General features: G+C 38.9%; 1 protein-coding gene across 4 annotated transcripts in view; it reads right to left on the reverse strand.

Moving 5' to 3' along the window:
* Positions 1-848: 848 nt before the first annotated feature.
* CCT6B (chaperonin containing TCP1 subunit 6B) overlaps positions 849-21,235 on the reverse strand; it is a 35,409-nt gene continuing 15,022 nt past the window's right edge. For all 4 annotated transcript variants that reach the window (XM_065909499.1, XM_065909497.1, XM_065909498.1 and 1 more), the window contains 9 exons: positions 20,303-20,413; positions 19,982-20,141; positions 13,066-13,148; positions 12,434-12,530; positions 11,858-12,005; positions 5,394-5,527; positions 3,547-3,649; positions 1,547-1,619; positions 849-1,035 (listed from right to left, as the gene is read on the reverse strand). In XM_065909499.1, the coding sequence (XP_065765571.1) occupies positions 963-1,035; positions 1,547-1,619; positions 3,547-3,649; positions 5,394-5,527; positions 11,858-12,005; positions 12,434-12,530; positions 13,066-13,148; positions 19,982-20,141; positions 20,303-20,413 (982 nt within the window). In that variant the 3' untranslated portion in view covers positions 849-962. The remainder of the gene's footprint in view (positions 1,036-1,546; positions 1,620-3,546; positions 3,650-5,393; positions 5,528-11,857; positions 12,006-12,433; positions 12,531-13,065; positions 13,149-19,981; positions 20,142-20,302; positions 20,414-21,235) is intronic.

Raw genomic sequence — 21,235 nt, forward strand, 5'->3', positions numbered from 1 at the left:
CAAGCAACAAGCAGTGGGTCCACATGTTACTCACACTTCTGTCCAACTTCCGTTCCCATAATCCCCTCCATCTCAGGGTTGATAATTTGCTATGGCAGCTCACAAAACTCGGGGAAACACTTACTTACACTTTCCAGTTTATTACAAAGGATATTATAAAGAATATAAACAGCCAGATGCAGAGGTATATATGGCGAGGTCCATAAGCGTCCTGACTACAGGAGTTTGGTCTTCATGGAGTTGGCGTGCACCACTCTCCCAGCACATGGATATATTCACCAACCTCTCCACAAGCTCTTTATGAGGCTCTCCAAACCCCACAGTTCAGGGATCAGTCTATAGAAGCTTCATCATGTAGGTATAATTGATTAGTAACTCAATCTCTAGCCCTTTTCCCTTCCCTCCCAGGGTAGGGAGGCTTAAAGTCCTAACCCTCTGATCACATGGTTGGTACCTCTGGTAACCAGCCCCAGCCTGAAGCTATGTAGCAGCCCATCAAGACTCATCTCATTAGCACACAAAAAGCACCCTTATGAATTCCAGAGATTTCAAGGGTCTTAGAAGATCTTAGGAACCAGGGACCAAGACTAAATATTATAATAAAAAATGTTCCCATCACCGCCATTACTCAGGAAATTACAAAGGTTTTAGCAGATCTTGGTGCCAGGAACCAGGGATAAAGACCAAATATGTTTTTCTTGTTATATCAAAATATCATACATACAATAAAGGGTAGGGAGTTAGAACTTCAAAGGGAAAACTATTTTCATCAATATTTCTTTTCTGTGAAAATATTTCTTATGTTTTTTATACCTTGATGAAATACTTTTGAGACTTCTAAGACCAACAAATATAAACTGCATTTATTGTGTCAAAATTGAGGATGGCTCAGGCTCCATAATGGGAATTGGATGTAAGATGTGCTGAGTCTCAGCTTCTAGAAGAGTTGATTTTGAACTCAGTCACCCTTTGAGAGAAGACATACCAGCTCGCATAATTTCATCAACCAGAAGAATGTTGGTGGCGATCACAGTGCTGAGGGAAAAGATGACAGGGTGAGTAACGCTCACCAACCCACTCTTCTTTCCCCCAAGAAATCTCCAGCTACTAACGGCACTTTGCTCTGCAAAGATGTTGATGTGAGATAAGACAAAGGCATTATAAATAAAACCTCTTGTATTATAAATCCATCTCCTTTGCTGATAAAGTGGAAACCTAATTTTACATTCCAGCAAAACTGAGCTCATTTTTAGCACATCATTTGATTTTTTTCCCACTATGCATGTGGTACTATTTCAGTAAACTTCCTTCCTTTCCCTCTCAAATAAACAGTAAGATTAACATTTCCTATAACTTACACAGTTAGAACTAAAATGTAAAAGGGACTGGAAAATGACAGAAGCATATATTAAAACTATAACAACTGGATACCATGCCTTTTTATACACTTCACCATTTTCCACTGTAGCATGGCAAAAATAATAGAAAAATCTTAATGTTAACAATTATGTCCCTAAAAGTCTTTCTCTTATTAATACAAACTTACCAAGAGTGAAGAAGTTGTTTTTTTACACAATAATTATCCCACACTCCTGCATCTGCTGCTACCATTGGCTCACCTGCAAAGCAAAAACAATTTCAATACTACAATCTTGACATATTCTGTTACCATTGACTATGTATTCTAACAATATCTCATATACCACCAAAACTACTATTGTCAAGGTCACCAATGGCCTCCCTGGTGTCAAATCCAAAGGTCGGGTCTCAGGCCTCGTCTGTCAGCAGCACTTGGCACAGCTGACCACAGCCTCCTCACTGCTCTTCCTTCACCTGTCTTTCAGGATACCGCACTTGCCTGGTTTCTCTCCTCTGCACTAGTGGCTCCTTTACTGTCTGTTTTGCTGGTTCTTCCTCTTCCTCCTGAGCTCTTAATGTTGGAGTACCCAAAGGCTCAGTCCTAGACTCTTTTCTTCTCTCTCTATACTCACTGCCTAGGTTATCTCATCCAATCTACTGGATTTAAAACACATATACTCTGGGACTTCCCTGGTGGTCCAGTGGTTAGGAATCTGCCTTGCAGGTGACAGGGATCTGATCCCTGATCGGAGAACTAAGATCCCACATTCCATGAAGCAACTAAGACTGAGTGCTGCAATGAAAGATCTCACATAATGCAACTAAGACCCAACACAGCCAAATTAAACAAAAGATTTAATGTTAAATACACACACACACACACACACACACACACTCTCTCTCTCTCTCTCTCTCTCTCTGACGACTCCCAAGTTCTCATCTCCAATCTGGGCCACCTTCCTGAGCTTTAAACTTGTACATCCAACTGTCTATTTTAAAGTCAACAGATACTTCAAACTTAACCTTGTCAGAACTCAATGCTGACCTCTAGCCACAATCTGCTCTACATAGTCTTCTCCAAAGCAGCCAATGCCATTTCCTCTCAGTTGTTCAGTTGACTCCTCACCACAGAATAGCAAGAGTGATCCTTTTAAATACATTCAGACCATGTCACACCTCTGCTCAAAAGTGCTCCCTGTTCCACCACAGAAAGTCAAACTCCACACACTGGTCCACATATCCTCTTGTGATCTGACTTTCTATCACCTCTCTCATCTCCCATCTCCTCCTCAAAAAACACCAGACACTGGCTTTCCCACTGGCTATTCCCTCTGCCTAGGACATCTTTCCCCTAGTTCCCACATAGCTAATTTCCTAATTTTCTTTGATTTTGTTCAATAGGCATTCTCACTGAGGCCTACTCGGATCATTCTCTTTAAATTAAAACACCCTCCCCATGCTCCTGTTCTAGCATTCACAATCATCCTTATACTGTTTCTTTATTTTTGTCATATAATTTATTGCCTTTAAAAATGTTAAAGGTACTTACTTATTAAGGTTATCATTTACCACCTATCTTTTCCTGCAGCAACATAAGCTCAGAAGGGCAGGGACTTTTGTCTATTTTGTTCTGTGTGAATCCCTACTCAAATAACAAGCACTCAATAACTATTGCTTAAATGAATGAATATCTGCTTTTAAGAAGTTCAAAAGTAAACTAAAGGCACCCATTCTTTAAATATAAAAGTCAGTGCTTCCCTGGTGGCTCAGTGGTAAAGAATCTGCCTGCCAATGCAGGAGACACGGGTTCAGTACCTGATCCGGGAAGATCCCACATGCCTCAGAGCAGCTAAGCTCCTGAGCCATAACTATTGAGCTTGTGCTCTCAAGCCTGGAAGCCGCAACTACTGAAAACTGAAAACCCTAGGGCGAAGAGAAGCCACCACAATGAGAAGGCCAAGCACCACCAAAAGTGAGTAGCCCCTGCTCTTCACAACTAGAGGGGGGCGGGGAAAAGCCCTCACAGCACTGAAGAGCCAGTACGGCCAAAAATAAATAAATAAATATAATTTTTTAAAAATATACAAAAGTCACCCAAACCTCCACATCCCCCCTTACTATAAATTCTGGGTCACTGTAGTATAACCTCTTTTTTATTAAGCAGCTAAGTTTTCTTCACTGTCTTACCTGTATTCAGATCTATGCCGACTGGTTGTTTTGAATCTGAATGCTCAGCCTGAACTTTTACTAGTGTTTCCTGCAGGTCATAACCAGAATTCTGAGCAAGAACCTGTACGGATAAAAATAATAATAAATATATGTACAGAATGTCTTCACATATATGAGAATATCAGATAAAAAATAAGGCACTGCTTTCCAGTCTTGTGAAAACACACCCATAATGTATAATCATCACCTTTTGAAGAATTTCACTCTTAATCTAAGTTTGATTATTTTGTGTACCTAGTAATTACTATATTCACTTCAACATTTCCCCATGTACATCACACTAAATTCTGAAGGCAGTTTCCCCAACCCCAGCCTGCTAAATTAATTTCCCTCTGTTAAGGACTAAAACCACCCACCCTGGCCAGGCATAAAAATAACCACTTGCATAAGTCGCCTCACAACAGGAGGTCCTGACAGAGAACAGGGAACGGACAAGGTACCTCCAAGACCAATCAGAAGACTCTGGCAGGGGCCAGAAAGAGGGATGACACGCCAGCCCACTCTATGTCCCGACAACCTCCCAGAAACTCTCGCGTTAGAATCCATCTTGACTGAGAGATGTGCATGCCCACCAGGAAAGGCCCTGGGCTGCACCAAACAGGAGCACAAGCAAGACGACTGGCCACAGACAACCTGGGAACTAACCCCAGCACCAGAAACCCAAGACTGAGCCAAGAGGAAGAGCAGTTCTCCTGGGTTCCCACACTTTGCTTTCTGCTTGATCACTCCTTCCCAATATAGCCTTTTGCTTTGTCAGTACATGTGTCTCCTCGGACAATTCATCTCCTAGTATTAGACAAGGGCCCTTGAAGAGGTCCGTCTCCATAACAACTCCTTGCAAAAGATTTTTTTTTTAATGGAAAGAAGTAGAAAGGTATTGTCGTTTGCTTGGTCTTTCTAACCACACGTTTTCTGGATTTTCCTGAGCATTTGCTAAAGGAAACCTGCTTATTTGTAGCGTATCTGTGCCCTTTGTTCACATGAGGAGTCATGAATTGTAGCAACAGATATGGAAATACATGCACTTCAAGCCAAGTTCATTTCCAAGTGGTCCTAAACCAACAGCAGGTGACTAGAAAGGTACCACTCAATGTATACTCAAATTTACCAATGTGTAGCAACTATTACAGACTTTGCCTCTTCAGAGAAAGAAAACAATGGATATCTAATTCACAAAAATTCAACAAATTGTGAATAATTTTAAAGCAATTATCAAAGAGATTTTGCTAGTATTTTAGTAATGTTTTAAGTCATGGTAATAGTATATTTGAAATAGTTTTCTAAGTGGTTCACAAACAGATTAAGGCAAAGGGGAAAAAAATGGTAGTTCTCTGTCCTTCTGTTGACACACAGGAGGAAAAAAAAAACAAAACTGGTTTCTCTCCTTTTCTAGTACTGTATTTGAAAGTGCTAAAGAGCCAAAAGTTCTCACTTCCCATAATTTAAAGTGCTCGTACTTTGGATACCACCAACAAAATAAAGATCTACTCAAAATCTAATTAAATTTTACATTCTAAACTTCTTCATTATGATTAATCATGAAGTATTTTTGAAAGAAATTTTTGGAGTTAACTTCAAATTTTGGAGCTCAGAGATGGAAGCAAAGTAGTAATTTAGCCATTTCATTAAACTCCTACAAGCATTCAGAGCTGTTATACTAAAAACTTCCCTGCTTCAGCTAAAACTATGTGGGGAAATACAAGTAAACACCTATCTTTCTACACTACTATGATACCTAATGTGGGCAATTTAATTAGACATCTTATGTCCAACCAATTGTTCTTTGGCCACTAGGATAGTTGTACCTTAGGGATAATGAGTAAAGCATCAGCAAAACCTTGGACTCCAAGACGAGCTCTTCCTTGTATGGTGTGCTTGTATGTAGCTAGAGCTTCAGCTATTGCCACTTCAACAGCACCTGCTCCCGGAACAACACAACCTATTGGGGGGAAAAATGATTGGCAAGACACATCACACAGAAGAAACAGAGGAAAATGCAACTAGACATTCATGTTCTATTATTTTGTCTGCATCTAAAGTGTATTTAAATACAGAGAGAAATAAGTCACACAGCTCAGTGATTACTCAGATGTCTTATGAAAGATCCTAAAGTTATATATCATTAAATAATTAAGCACAGTACAGATGTGCTATGCCAAAGTCTTTGACTGTGTGGATCACAACAAACTGTGGAAAATTCTGAAAGAGATGGGAATACCAGACCATCTGACCTGCCTCCTGAGAAACCTGTATGCAGGTCAGGAAGCAACAGCTAGAACTGGACATGGAACAACAGACTGGTTCCAAATAGGGAAAGGAGTACATCAAGGCTGTATATTGTCACCCTTCTTATTTAACTTATATGCAGAGTACATCACGAGAAATGCCAGGCTGGATGAAGCACAAGCTAGAATCAAGACTGCCGGGAGAAATATCAGTAACCTCAGATAGGCAGATGACACCACTCTTATGGCAGAAAGTGATGAAGAACTAAAGAGCCTCTTGATAAAAGTGAAAGAAGAGAGTGAAAAAGTTGGCTTAAAACTCAACATTCAAAAAACTAAGATCATGGCATCTGGTCTGATCACTTCATGGCAAATAGATGGGGGAACAGTGGAAACAGTGACAGACATTATTTCGGGGGGCTGCAAAATCACTGCAGATGGTGACTGCAGCCATGAAATTAAAAGATGCTTGCTCCTTGGAAGAAAATTTATGACCAACCTAGACAGCATATTAAAAATCAGAGACATTACTTTGTGAACAAACCTCTGTCTAGTCAAAGCTATGGTTTTTCCAGTAGTCAAGTATGGATGTGAGAGTTGGACTAAAAAGAAAACTGAGCACCAAAGACTTGATGCTTTTGAACTGCGGTGTTGGAGAAGACTCTTGAGAGTCCCTTGGACTGCAAGGAGATTGAACCAGTCAATCCTAAAGGAAGTCAGTCCTGAATATTCATTGGAAGGACTGATGCTGAAGCTGAAGCTCCACTACTTTGGCCACCAGATTCGAAGAAGTGACTCATGTGAAAAGACCCTGATGCTGGGAAAGATTGAAGGCAGGAGGAGAAGGGGACAACAGAGGATGAGATGGTTAGATGGCATCACCAACTCAATGGATATGAGTCTGAGTAAACTCCGGGAGCTGGTGATGGACAGTGAGGCCTGGGGTGCTGCAGTCCAGGGGGTCGCAAAGAGTCGGACATGACTGAGTGACTGGACCGAACTGAACAGGTAACAGCTGGCTACAAACAGTTTATTTCATTGTTTATAAGAGCAGACATACCTTCATCCTTCTCCTTTATGACTACACTTAAAATGTAGTTACTTAAAATTTATGGTTGCAGAGCACTAATAACAGCATTTGATTTGAAAAAAATTCTAGGCCAACATAAACTGGCCATAGTTTTTGGTATGAAATTCTCAGAACTCAAGGAAGTATTTGCTCCTTATATAAGTAGACTCAAACTGTTTGAGAAAAAAATTACGTGTTATTATTCTAAGGTAAAAGCTCTGGTTAAACACATCAATTTTCACTTGAGGATATTAACTCTTACACCTGCTGGTATGGTTTTATAAAGTTTATTTACTCTTCTTTGAATTGGTAAACTTGCTTTGGAATCATCCATGTTTAAAATAAACAACACAAAGATAATCTCTCCTTTTATCCTACATCATTCTTTAATTACAACCCCCTTTCTCTGCTTCATTGTACAACATAACTGCTCAACAGAATTGTCTACCCACAAGGTAATTACAGACTCACCTCCCATTCACACTTTCTAAAAGCTCCTTGTTAAATACTGAATAAACACAAAAGAGTATTTACATGTATAATATATAAAGAATAAATGTACAAATAAATGTACCCATGTACCTACCACCCAGTTTAAGAAACAGAACATTACCAGTAGCTTTGAAAACTTCCCAGATCCCATTCTCCTGTAAAAACACAACGCACCAATATGTGTGGGATGCTACTAAAGCAGTAACTGAGGAGAAATTTACATCACTAAACACCCATATTAGAAAAGTACAAAGGTCTCAAACCAATGAAGAACAAATGAAAACTAATGTAAGCAGAAAAGGAAAACAGTAAAGATCAAAGTGGAAATCAATGAAATAAAAATGATCCATGAAATGAAATGAGAACAGTGTAGAAAGCTGTCACTACAGATTCTACAGTTATTAAGGGGATAATAAAGTAATATTACAAACAACTTTATGTCAGTAAATTTGAAAACAAAGATCAGGGGGTTACCAAACTTTCTGCAAAAGGCCAGGTAATGAATATTTTAGGCTCTGTAGGCCATGCCATCTCTTCTGCAACTATTTGATTCTGCTAGCATAGCACAAAGTCACAGACAATACATAAACAAATGGGGGCATCTATGTTCCAATATAACTTTATCTACCAAAAATAGGCAGCAAATCAGACTTAGTTCATGGCAGTATGATCTTAACTTAGATGAAGTGGACAAATTTCTTGAAAGACACAAAGTACTAAAGCTCACTCAAGAAAAACAGACAACCTGAATAGTCCTGTATCTGAAAAAGAGATTGAATTTGTGCTTAAAATCCTCCCATGAAGAAAACTCCAGGGCTTCCCTGGTGGCTCAGGGAAGAGTCTGCCTGCCAATGCAGATGAGGGGATAGGGAATTCCCTGACAGTCCAGTGGTTAGGACTTGGGTCACAGGTTCAGTCCCTGTTGGGGAACTAAGATCCCTCAACTCACAAGCTGTGGCCAAGAAAAAAACAAAGAATGGATAAATATAATGTGGTATATATCTTTAATGGAATATTATTCAGCCTTAAAAGGAAGGAAATTTTGAATATAATTATAACAGGAAACATATTATATATTGTATATAATTATATATAATATATTAAATTATATTATACTTATAATAGGAAATTTAATATAACATGGATGAACCCTGAAGACATTATACTCAGCAAAACAGCCATTGACAAAAGGACAAATACTGTATGATTCCATTCATATGAAGTACATAGAACAGTCACGTTCATAAAGACAGAATGTAGAATGGTGGTCTCTAGGGGCTTGAGAGAGAAGAGAATGGAAAGTTATTGCTTCAACGGGTACAGAGTTTCAGTTTTGCAAGATGAAAGATGTTCTGTGATAGATGGTGGTAGAGACTGCACAAACCTAAGACCAGCAGTTCTAAAAGAAAAATTTTGCGACCTTGGGTAGGTAAAGATTTTTTAGATATCACCCAAAAGCATAATCCATGAAAGAAAAAGTGATAAATTATACTTCATCAAAATTAAGAATTCTTCTTTGAAATATACTGTTAAGAGAATAACAGAACAAACTACAGAGTAGCAGAAAATATTTACAGATCATACATCTGAAAAGGTATTTGTATCCAGAATACACAAAGAACTCTCAAGCTCAACAATAAGAAAACAAACAACCCAATTTTTAAAAGGGCAAAAGATTTGAACAGAAACTTCACCAAAGATATGGATAGCAAGTAAGCACATGAAAAGATGCCTAACATCAATGATCATTAAGAAAACGCAAATTAAAATTACAGTTTGGTTTTTTAAATTTTAGAATGGCTAAAGTTAACATGACTGACTATACCCAGTCCTATTGGTAAGGATACAAAACAACCAATGGGAATGTAAAACAGTCTGTGACAAAGCAGTTGAGCAATTTCTAAAAAGTTAAACATAGCATTGCTTTCCTAGCCATTTACCCAAGGCAAAAGAAAGCATATGTCCATACAAAGACTTGTATACAAATGTTCGTAACAACTTTATTTGCTATAGCCAAGAACTGTAAACAACCAAATGTTCATCAATAGGTGAATCTGATGAAATAAACTGTAGTATATTCACATAATGGAATACTATCTAGCAATAAAATGAATGAACTCTGATCAATATAATAACATTAATTAATTTACAACAATTACTTTGAGTAAAAGAAGCCAAGCAAAAACAAAGAATACACAGTGTATTATTCCATTCATACACAATTCTAAAAAATGCAAAGGAATCTATAGCAACAGAAAGCTGACTTCCTGTTGTACCCAAGAGGTTGCCTACGGGCAGGGTGACACGGAGAGGAGGAAGGAAGGATTACCAAGGGACAATGAGGTAACTTTTCGGGGTGATAAATATATTCATTATCTTGACTGAGGGGACTGTTTCATGGCTGTATACTTTAAACATGTGTAGTTCATAATATGTCAATTACCTAGATAAATTATTTCTTAAAAAACTAAGAGGTTGAAGTGATTTTTAAAAATAGTCCATTTTTCTTTGTATTCTAAATCCTAAGAACCAAGTTGAACTACCAAAGCCTTCATGCTGAATCATATGTTTATCATCTTTAAAAAATACTACTAGCTTTCATCAAAAGTGACTATAAGAAGTAGACTCTCATACCATCTCCCATATTTTTTTATTTAGGAACTGCTGTGATTTCTCCTTTTCAATAATGAAACCTATATAGTTGATTGTATCTCTATATTCTGGCAGATTAAATATTACAGTGACTATTATGTTTGCTATATCCATATTCTATTTTCCTAGGTTCTAACTTTCCATCTCAGCTTCTGTTTTACCATTATTTCACATTTATGTTTTTGCTTATCAGACAAATCTGATGTATTGTTTATAGAGTTACTCTATTTTTTGAGATACAATCCACACACCATAAAATTCAGCCTTTTACACTGGTGCAGTGGTTAAGACTCTACACTTCCACCACAGGTGGCATGGACTCGATCCCTGGTTAGGGAATCCCAAATTCTATGCTATGCGGCCAAAAAAAAAGTGTGCTTCCCAGTAGTTTTCAGTATATTCACATGGCTGTGCAACCATCACCATTCTAATCCCAAAATATTTTCCTAAAAATACCCTGTACCCACTAGCAATCATTCCCAATTTCCCCTTCCTCCAGCCCCTGACAATCACAACTACTAATCAACTCTTTATGGCTTTGCCTTTTCTGGAATCATATAACACACAGACTTTTGTGCCTAGATTCTTTTACATTACAGAATGTTTTCAAGGTCATCAATATTGTAGCATATATCAGTATTTATCCCTTTATAATACTCCATTGTATAGACATACCACATTTTATTTATCTATTCATCAGCTAATGGGTATTTGGATTGTCTTCACTGGCTGGCTACTATGAACATTCATGTGTATTTTTGGTGTGGACATACATTTTTACCTCACTTGTATACACACGTAAGAGCTGATATGCTGGTCATAGAGTAACTCTACATTTAATCTTTGAGGAACTGCCTATTTTCCAACAGTTCCCACCAGCAACGTATGAGGGTTCCAATTTCTCCACATTTTCATCAATGTTCATTACTGTCCAGGTTTTTGATTACTGCCATCCTAATCACCGTGAAACAGTATCTCTTGGTGGTCCTGATTTTCATTTCCCTAATGAATAAAGATGTTGAGCATTTTTTCATGATGTGTTTACTATTCTCACTTACACAGTGTGTTACTGAATTATCTAACCCTAACTCCTTTTAGAAGGAAGCTGGTAATAAATTATCAATAAATATTCTTTCCTAATCTTTCTTAAAATTATACTGCACTGAGGAAATGGAATGGGTCCTAAGCATTTTCATGGTTTTAAAAATAAATTTCTAAAAATAAAAAATGATACTACAATATTAAATCAGTTTTTTCATTTAATAAATAGAAGTTAATTACAAAGGCAGCATACTATTAAGAATATTTCAGTACGTCCCAGGTGGTCCAGTGGATAAGAATCTGCCTGCCAATGCAGGGGACATGGGTTCCAAGCCTGGTCCGGAAAGACTCCACATGCTACGAAGCAACTAAGGCCGTACCCACTACTGAGTCCACGCTCTGCAGCCTGTGAGCCGTAGCTGCTGAGGCACAACTACTGAGGCCTGCAAGCTCTAGGGCCCATGTGCCACAAGTACCGAACCTGTGCGCCTACAGCCTGTGCTCCACAACAGGAGAGGCCAACACAACGAGAAGCCCCACGCACCACGGTGAAGAGTAGCCCCTGCTCGCTGCAACTAGACAAAGACCCAGCACAGTCCAAAAAATTTTTTTAATTAAATAAACTATAGGAAAGACTATCCCGAAGGAGAAAACTTCACTGTAAACAGTCCTAAGTGAAATAAGAGAATAGTAATCATTCATATCTTTTAAAATACCATGCATCCTGTAATAGAAAAATTACTACTTTAAAAATATGTGAGGTTCATATCTATCACAAAAAAGAGCTTACCATCTTCAATGGCATTTTTGATGGCATGAAGTCCATCCCTTACAGCATCCTTGATTTGTGTGAGAGTATGCTTATTTGGTCCCTTAACCAACAAGGTGACAGAGCGAGGGTTAATGCAGTCCTCAATAAAAGTGTATTTTTCCTCACCCTAAAGGGTAATACAAGGAGATATAACTTTAATACGTAAAGCCATTATGAAATCAAGGCCGAGCTGATACTATCACAATCCAAACTTTATACGATTTTTCTTATCAAGTATAACTAAATGTGGGCTTTCCTGATGGCTCAGCAGGTAAAGAATCTGCCTGCGATGCAAGAGCCACAGGAAACATGGGTCCAATCCCTGGGTTGGGAAGATCCCCTGGAGGAAGGCATGGCAACCCACTCCAGGATTCCTGGAAAACCCCATGGACATTGGAGCCTGGCGGGCTGAGGTCCACAGGGTCACAAAGCGTCGGACACAACTCAAGCAACTGAGCACATCACACAGCATTAACCAAATACATGTTAAAGCAGTTAAGTTATATTTGAAAGTCTGCTGTTCACATTGTAACCACTGCCCACAGAAATACTCACTAATGTGCACTCATATACAAGACCAGCATGTCCCAAGCAATCTACACTGAGGTCTTCAACAGAATTCACAGCCACTCCACCACAAGCAAGAGAGAGTCTGAAATTATATATATATGACACCATAGTTTTGATTATGAAAAATATACAGACTAATTTGTTAAAGGTGAAAAATATAACCTAGCACAGAAGCCTGCATTGTCATTATATTGTATTATTTTCAAATCTGTTTTAAGAAGATGAAAACCTTCTGAGGTTCTGATGAGAAAAAGTTGAGATGTATTAAAAATCTTGATTTTTAACACTTCCATTATTTTTTTTTTAACACTTCCATTATTTACTGAAACTATGAACAAAATTTGAAATGTGTATGCTACTACTTGATGGTTGGATGGCATCACCAACTCAATGGACATGAGTTTGGGTAAACTCCAGGAGTTGGTGATGGATAGGGATGCCTGGCGTGCTGCAGTCCATGGGGTCACAAAGAGTCAGACATGACTGAGCGACTGAACTGAATTGAATGCTACTTTTTGTTCAACAACACTGACATAAAAGCTAAAAGGAATACACACAGGATAATTTCAATTTAATCCATAAAAAAACTTAAGATACATAATTATCAGCAAGCTTACCTTTCCATGTTTCTTCTTTTTGCTCTACGAAGAGCTAAAATGCCATGTTTTGCAAGAGCATCTAAGGAAAATGGATCAATTCCCTATAATCAAATTAGCATAAAAGTTATAAGCATTTAAAAAAAATTTTTTTTTATAAGCATGTTTTAAGCCAATAGATCTCAAGCTTTCTGGTCTCAACACTGCTTCACAATCTTAAAAATTACTAAGAACCCAAAGAGCTTTCGTTTATGTGATCTGTATCTATAATACTTATCATAAGTTAAAATTATAATATAGGGAAAAAAAGGGAAAAAAAAGATGGTGGAGTAGAAGGACGTGCACTCATCTTCTCCTGCGAGAACTCCAAAATTAACAATTCGCTGCTGAACAACCATCAACAGTAGAATGTGGGATCTCACCAAAAGAAGATATCCCACGTCCAAGGGCAAAAGAGAAGCCCCAGCAAGATGGTAGGAGGGGTGAAATCACATTTAGAATCAAACCCCATACCCACCAGAGACGCTCTGAGGGCTCAAACAAAACCTCTGTGTGCACCAGGAGACCCCACGGAGACTGAGCCTGCCTTTGAGTGTCTGAATGTCTCCTGCGGGGGTACAGGTCAGCAGTGGCCTGACGCAGGGGCCGGGGCTCTGGGGGCAGCAGACCTGGGTGTGGCATCAGCCCTCTTGGAAGAGATCACCATTAACCCCACCACAGAGCAGCCAGAACTTACACAGGACTGGGGATAGAGACTCCAGGAGGGCACAAACAAAACCTTGCGTGCACCAGGACCCATGACAAAGGAGCAGTGACCCCACAAGAGACTGACTCAGACTTGCCCCTGAGTGTCCAGGAGGCTCCAGCAGAGGGAGGGGTTGGTGGTGGTCTACTGCAGGGTCGGGGGCGGGGAGTGCAGCAGAGCCTCCACCAGATCTTTTGAAGGAGATTTACCTTCATTATCATTATCTTTATTACCTCTACCATAATTTGGCCTCAAGGAGGGAACACAGCCCTGCCCAAAAACAGAAATTGGATGAAAGATTTACTGAGCATGGCCCCACCCATCAGAACAAGATCCAGTTTCCCCTTCAGTCAGTCTCTCGAATTAGAAGCTTCCATCCTTCTCCATCAGAGGGCAAACAGAATGAAAACCACAATCACAGAAAACTAATCAAACTGATCACATGGACCACAGCCTGGTCTAACTCAATGATATGAGCCATGCTATGTAGGGCCACCCAAGATGGATGGGTCATGGTGGAGAGTTCTGACAAACCGTGGTCCACTGGAGAAGGGAATGGCAAACCACTTCAGTATTCTTGCCTTGAGAACACCATGAACAGTATGAAAAGGCAAAAAGATAAGACACTGAAAGATGAACTCTCCGGGTCAGTGGGTGTCCAACATGCCACTGGAGATCGGTGGAGAAATAACTCCAGAAAGAATGAAATGATGGAGCCAAAGCAAAAACAACACCCAGCTGTGGATGTGAATGGTGATGGAAGTAAAGTCCGATGCTATAAAGAGCAAAGTTGCATAGGAACCTGGAATGTTAGGTCCATGAATCAAGGTAAATTAGAAGTAGTCAAACAGGAGATGGCAAGAGGGAACATTGACATTTTAGGAATCAGTGAACTAAAATGGACTGAAATGAGTGAATGTAACTCAGATGACCATGATATCTACTACCGTGGGCAAGAATTCCTTAGAAAAAATGGAGTAGCCCTCATAGTCAACAGAAGAGTCCAAAATGCAGTACTTGGATGCAATCTCAAAAACAAGAGGATGATCTCTCTTCGTTTCCAAGGCAAATATCACGGTAATCCAAGTCTATGCCCCGACCAGTAATGCTGAAGAATATGAACTTGAATGGTTCTGTGAAGACCTACAAGACCTTCTAGAACTAACACCTAAAAAAGATGTCCTTTTCATTATAGGTGACTGGAATGCAAAAGCAGGAAGTCAAGAGCTACCTGGAGTAACAAGCAAATTTGCCCTTGGAGTACAAGCTGAAGCAGGGCAAAGGCTGACAGGGTTTTGCCAAGAGCGCACAGGTCACAGCAAACACCCTCTTCCAACAACACAAGACTCTACACATGGACATCACCAGAGGGCCAATACTGACATCAGACTGATTATATTCTTTGCAGCCAAAGATGGAGAAGCTTTGTACAGTCAGCAAAACAAGACCGGGAGCTGATTGTGGCTCAGATCATGAATTCCTTATCGCCACATTCAGACTTAAATTGAAGAAAGTAGGGAAAACCACTAGGACCATTCAGGTATTGCCTAAATCAAATCCCTTACAATTATACAGTGGAAGCGACAGACAGATTCAAGGAATTAGATCTGATAGACAAGAGTGCCTGAAGAACTCTGGACAGAGGTTCGTGATATTGTACAGGAGGCAGTGATCAAGACCATCCCCAAGAAAAACAAATGCAATAAGACAAAATGGTTGTCTGAGGAGGCCTTACAAATAGCTGAGAAAAGAAGAGAAGTGAAAAGCAAAGGAGAAAAGGAAAGATATACCCATTTGAATGCAGAGTTCCAAGGAATAGCAGGGAGAGATAAGAAAGCCTTCCTCAGTGACCAATGCAAAGAAATAGAGGAAAACAATAGAATGGGAAAGACTAGAGATCTCTTAGAGAAAATTAGAGATACCAAGCGAACATTTCATGCAAGATGGGCTCAATAAAGGACACAAATGATATGGACCTAACAGAAGCAGAAGATATTAAGAAGAGGTGGCAAGAATACACAGAAGAACTATACAAAAAAGATCTTCATGACCCAGATAACCACGATGGTATGATCACTCACCTAGAGCCAGACATCCTGGAATGCAAAGTCAAGTGGGCCCTAGGAAGCATCACTACGAACAAAGCTAGTGGAGGGGATGGAATTCCAGTTGAGCTATTTCAAATCCTGAAAGATGATGCTGTGAAAGTGGAAAGCTCAGCAGTGGCCACAGGACTGGAAAAGGTCAGTTTTCATTCCAATCCCAAAGAAAGGCAATGCCAAAGAATGTTCAAACTACCACACAGTTGCACTCATCTCACATGCTAGCAAAGTAATGGTCAAAATTCTCCAAGCCAGGCTTCAACAGTACATGAACCATGAACTTCCAGATGTTCAAGCTGGATTTAGAAAGGGCACAGGAACCAGAGATCAAATTGCCAACACCCCCTGGACCATGGAAAAAGCAAGAGAGCTCCAGAAAAACATCTACTTCTGCTTTATTGACTACGCCAAAGCCTTTGTGTGGATCACAACAAACTGTGGGAAATTCTTCAAGAGATGGGAATACCAGACTACCTGATCTGCCTCCTGAGAAATCTGTATGCAGGTCAAGAAGCAACAGTTAGAACTGGACATGGAACAACAGACTGGTTCCAAATCGGGAAAGTAGTACATCAAAGCTATATAGTCACCCTGCTTATTTAACTAATATGCAGAGTACATCATGCAAAATGCCGGGCTGAATGAAGCACAAGCTGGAATCAAGACTGCCAGGAGAAATATCAATAACCTCAGATATGCAGATGACACCACCCTTATGGCAGAAAAGTGAAGAAGAACTAAAGAGCCTCTTGATGAAAGTGAAAGAGAAGAGTGAAAAAGTTGGCTTAAAACTCAACATTCAGAAAACTAAGATCATGACATCCGGTCCCATCACTTCATGGTAAATAGATGGGGAAACAATGGAAACAGTGAGACTTTATTTTTTTGGACTTCAAAATCACTGTGGAGGGTGACTTCAGCCATGAAATAAAAAGACGCTGCTCCTTGGAAGAAAAGCTATGACCAACCTAGACAGCATATTAAAAAGCAGAGATGTTACTTTGCCAACAAAGGTCCATCTAGTCAAAGATATGGTTTTTCCAGTAGTCACATATGGATGTGAGAGTTGGACCATAAAGAAAGCTGAGCGCCGAAGAATTGATGCTTTTGAACTTTTGATGCTTTCTCCAACACCACAGTGTTGGAGAAGACTCTTGAGAGTCCCTTGGACTGCAAGGAGATCCAACCAGTCAATCCTAAAGGAGATCAGTCCTGAGTGTTCATTGAAAGGACTGATGTTAAAGCTGAAACTCCAATATTTTGGCCACCTGCTGAGAAGAACTGACTCATTTGAAAAGACCCTGATGCTGGGAAAGATTGAAGGTGGGAGGAGAAGGGGACGACAGAGGATGAGATCGTTGGATGGCATCACTCACTCACTGGACATGAGTTTGAGTAAGCTTCAGGAATTGGTGATGGACTGAGAAGCCTATCGTGTTGTGGTCCATGGGGTCACAAAGAGTCGAATACGACTGAGTGACTTAAATGACTAAAGTTTAAATTGACATTTTTGAAATATTTATTAATCCCTTGAAAATAAAATCTTTCGGTTCAGGTCAGTCACTAGAAGCCTCTCAAGAGTCTTCTCTAGCACCACAGTTCAAAGGCATCAATTTTTCAGAGCTCAGACTTCTTCATGGTCCAACTCTCACATCCATATATGACTATTGGAAAAACCACAGCTTTGACTACATGGACCTTTTTTAGCAAAATGATGTCTCTACTTTTCAATATGCTTTCTAGGTTTTCAGAGCTTTCCTTTCAAGGAGCAAGCATCTTTTAATTTCATGGCTGCAGTCACCGTCCACAGTGATTTTGGAGTCCGAGAAAATAAAGTCTCTTACTGTTTCCATTGTTTCCCCATCTATTTGCCATGAAGTGATGGGACCAGATGCCATGATCTTAGTTTTTTGAATGGTGAGTTATAAGCCAGCTCTTTCACTCTCCTCTTGCACCCTCATCAAGAGGGTCTTCAGGTCCTCTTCACTTTCTGCAATTAAAGAGATATCATCTGCATATCTGAGGTTGTTGATATTTCTCCTGGCAATCTTGAGTCCAGCTAGTGATTCATCCAGCCTGGCATTCTGCATGATGTACTCTACATATAAGTTAAATAAACAGGGTGATATTAGGCAGCCATGTCATACTCCTTTTCCAAATTTGAACCAGTCTGTTGTTCCATGTAAGGTTCTAACTGTCGCTTCTTGAATCACATACAGGTTTCTCAGGAGACAGGTAAGGTAGTCTGGTGTTCCAATCTCTTTAAGAATTTTCATGGTTATACAACATCAAAAATATCACATTTGCTAATGTCATCACTAATATTATCAGAAGAGTCTTTCAAGTATTGGAAAGCTGCCAAGCTCAAAGTGACAGATACAAGTTTTCCAAAATTCTAACTTTTATTTGAAAGCTCAAATTTATTATTGCCAATACATACTGCCTATTGTTTCCTTGAAGTGGCAAGACTGGTTCAGTCATTTTTGAGAAAAACCTACCAAATACCCATGTCTAAATAACCATCCTGTCAGTCAGTCTTTCAAGTAAAAATGGCATTCCATGAAAAAAGTGGCTATGTTAGCTTGCAACTCAATTACACAAGAGCTTCAAGACCCTTATTTTGATACGTAGCAGAAGTATTTTATCCATCCTTCAAATTCTGTGACACAGAATTATAAAAGGATACATCCACTTCTGGGTATATTTCCAGAAAACACTAATTTAAAAAAATACAGGTACCCCAATGTTCACAGCAGCACTGTTTACAACAGCCAAGACATGGTAGCAGCCCAGATTCCATCAACAGATGAGTGGGTAAAATTGTGGTGTATGCATGCAATGAAATATTACTGAGCCATAAAAAAGAATGAAATACTGCCATCTGCAGCAACATGGATGGACCAAAAGAATATTATGTTCAGTGAAATATGTTAGAGAAAGACAAACACTATATATATCACTTATATGTGAAACCTAATAAGTAATACAAATGAATGTATGTGCAAAACAGAAACAGATTCACAGATATAGAAAACAAACCTGCTGATTCATGTCAATGTATGACAAAACCCACTACAATACTGTAAAGTGATTGCCCTCCAACTGGTGAAAATAAATGAAAAAATAAAGAAAGAAAGAAAGAAAGAAAACCTGTAGTTACCAAAGGGAAAAGGGAAAGCAGGGAGAAACAAATTAGGGTGTGGGATGGACACATGCAAGCTACCACACAGAAGACAGATAAGAGCTTCCCAGTGGTCCAGTAGTAAAGAATCTGCCTGCCAGTGCAGGAGACATGAGTTCCATCTCTGATCCAGGAAGATCCCACATGCCATGGCTAACTCCCATATGCCACAGAGCACCTGAGCCTGCATGCCACCACTGCTGAGCCTGTGTCCTAGAGCCCGTGCTCCACTGCAAGAGAGCCACCAGAGTGAGAAGCCTGTGCACTGCAACTGAAAAAAGCCCAACGAAGACCCACACAGCCAACAATAAAAATAACTCTTTTAAGGTTTTAAAAAATACATAAGCTATCTATCTTTTATATCTCTTATCAGTTATATGTATCAACAAGGATATACTATGTAGCACAGGGATATACCTATTATCTTACAATAAACTATGATGGAGTATAATCTGCAAAACTCAGGTGGGTTCTTTACCATCTGAACTATCAGGGAAGCCCATTATGCTGTACACCTCAAATTAGTATAATATTGTAAACCAACTATACTTCAATTAAAAAATAAAAAGATGCAATTTCAAGGATCAAAATTTGATAAAATTAAGTTTTCCCCTTTCATCAAAACATTCTTAAATGAAACTGCCCTTTTTATACGTGCGGTGATGTGGCGATGATGACTAGTACAGTTTGGTGCTACTGCCATGATTTGTTCTAAGGTGCCAGCAGTTTTACCTATCGCTGCTTTGCATCATCATTGCAGACATCAACACAGTGTAAAAGGCATTATTATTACTATTATGAAAATAGTTTTGACCTCACAGATATGTCCTAACATGGGGCCCACAAACCACACTTGGCAAAACACTGAAGAACATTTACAACAGTTAAAAATCTAAACTTTTTTCTCACCTTTTGATTAATGACAACAAATCCTTTATTGGACTGAGCACAGACTTTGTCTTTCAAGTCTATTATTTTTTGTACTCTGTCTTCTATAAATTTTCTTTCAGCTTTTACCAATTTCTCTTTCTCTTCTGCAGTCTTATAAAAGAAACCAGAGCTCACTTCACTAGAAGATTAATAAAGACAAGCTAGTAAAGGTAAGGCAGGGAAAAACAGGAAGGTAGAAAGGGTTTATAGTAAACATTTGGTAGGTAAAAATAGGAGTTAAAAAACAGTTTTAGAAAAGAAACAATTTCAAAGGATACAAAGAGTAACTGGGACACTTACGTTTTTTCATATTCTAGTGATACATTACAGGTAAGGATAAATGCATCATCTACTCGTTTCTTCATATCTGGATGACGGGCGCCATGATCCAGAACTAACCCTTTGATCAACCTAGTAAAAATATGCACTGTTTCTTATTTTGAATATACACTCTAAATTTAGTATAAAACTAAAATTATACTCTTAAAGTGGTAACAGAACTGCCAGAGCAATTGTCACACACTATTGCCTTATACCAACTTTAAACCCAACACATAATTAATAAAATTAGAAAAGAGAACCTATTTTAACACAGTGTGACTGTGAAGTGACAATGAAAAGTCACTCCCGAATTATTCTTTAAATTGTGTGGCTCAAACATGTGACACAGCTGATCAAGTATTGAAAGGGAGACACACAATGAGTTTCTAAGGCACATTTGTTCAAACTAATAATATGGAACAACTAAAAACTGTTAACCTAAATGTCCAACAACAGGACATTGTTCAGCAGACAATGACTTGACTATGGGCTAGTCATGAAAACCACGTAATAACATGGAAAAATATTTATAGGGGTAGCTATATTTATAAGCAGAGAATGACAAATTACCTATAAAGTGTGATTATCACTATTCTTAATAAGCTCCTTGGCATTGAAAAGGAAAAACAGAAGAAAACTAAGAGTAGGATTATGCTTGGGTGGTAGGAAGAGAGATAATTGGTGGGGGGCAGCGGGGGGCTCTTTTCCTGTTTTCTAAATGACCTTTCAAGAGAAAATATTTCTATAACTTTCAAAAATTCATTTACACCCAACTAGGAAATACATTTCTACTTATGAATCTTTTATAACCAATATTTGTTATACATTAATGTAAAGAAGTGATTTTTTAAACAGTTGAACATAATTATAGGGAAGTTTACAAAGTTTTCTTCTAACTGGATTACTCCAACT

The sequence above is a fragment of the Muntiacus reevesi genome, chromosome 18 (genome assembly GCF_963930625.1).
Source record: "Muntiacus reevesi chromosome 18, mMunRee1.1, whole genome shotgun sequence".
NCBI classification, from domain to species: Eukaryota; Metazoa; Chordata; class Mammalia; order Artiodactyla; family Cervidae; genus Muntiacus; species Muntiacus reevesi.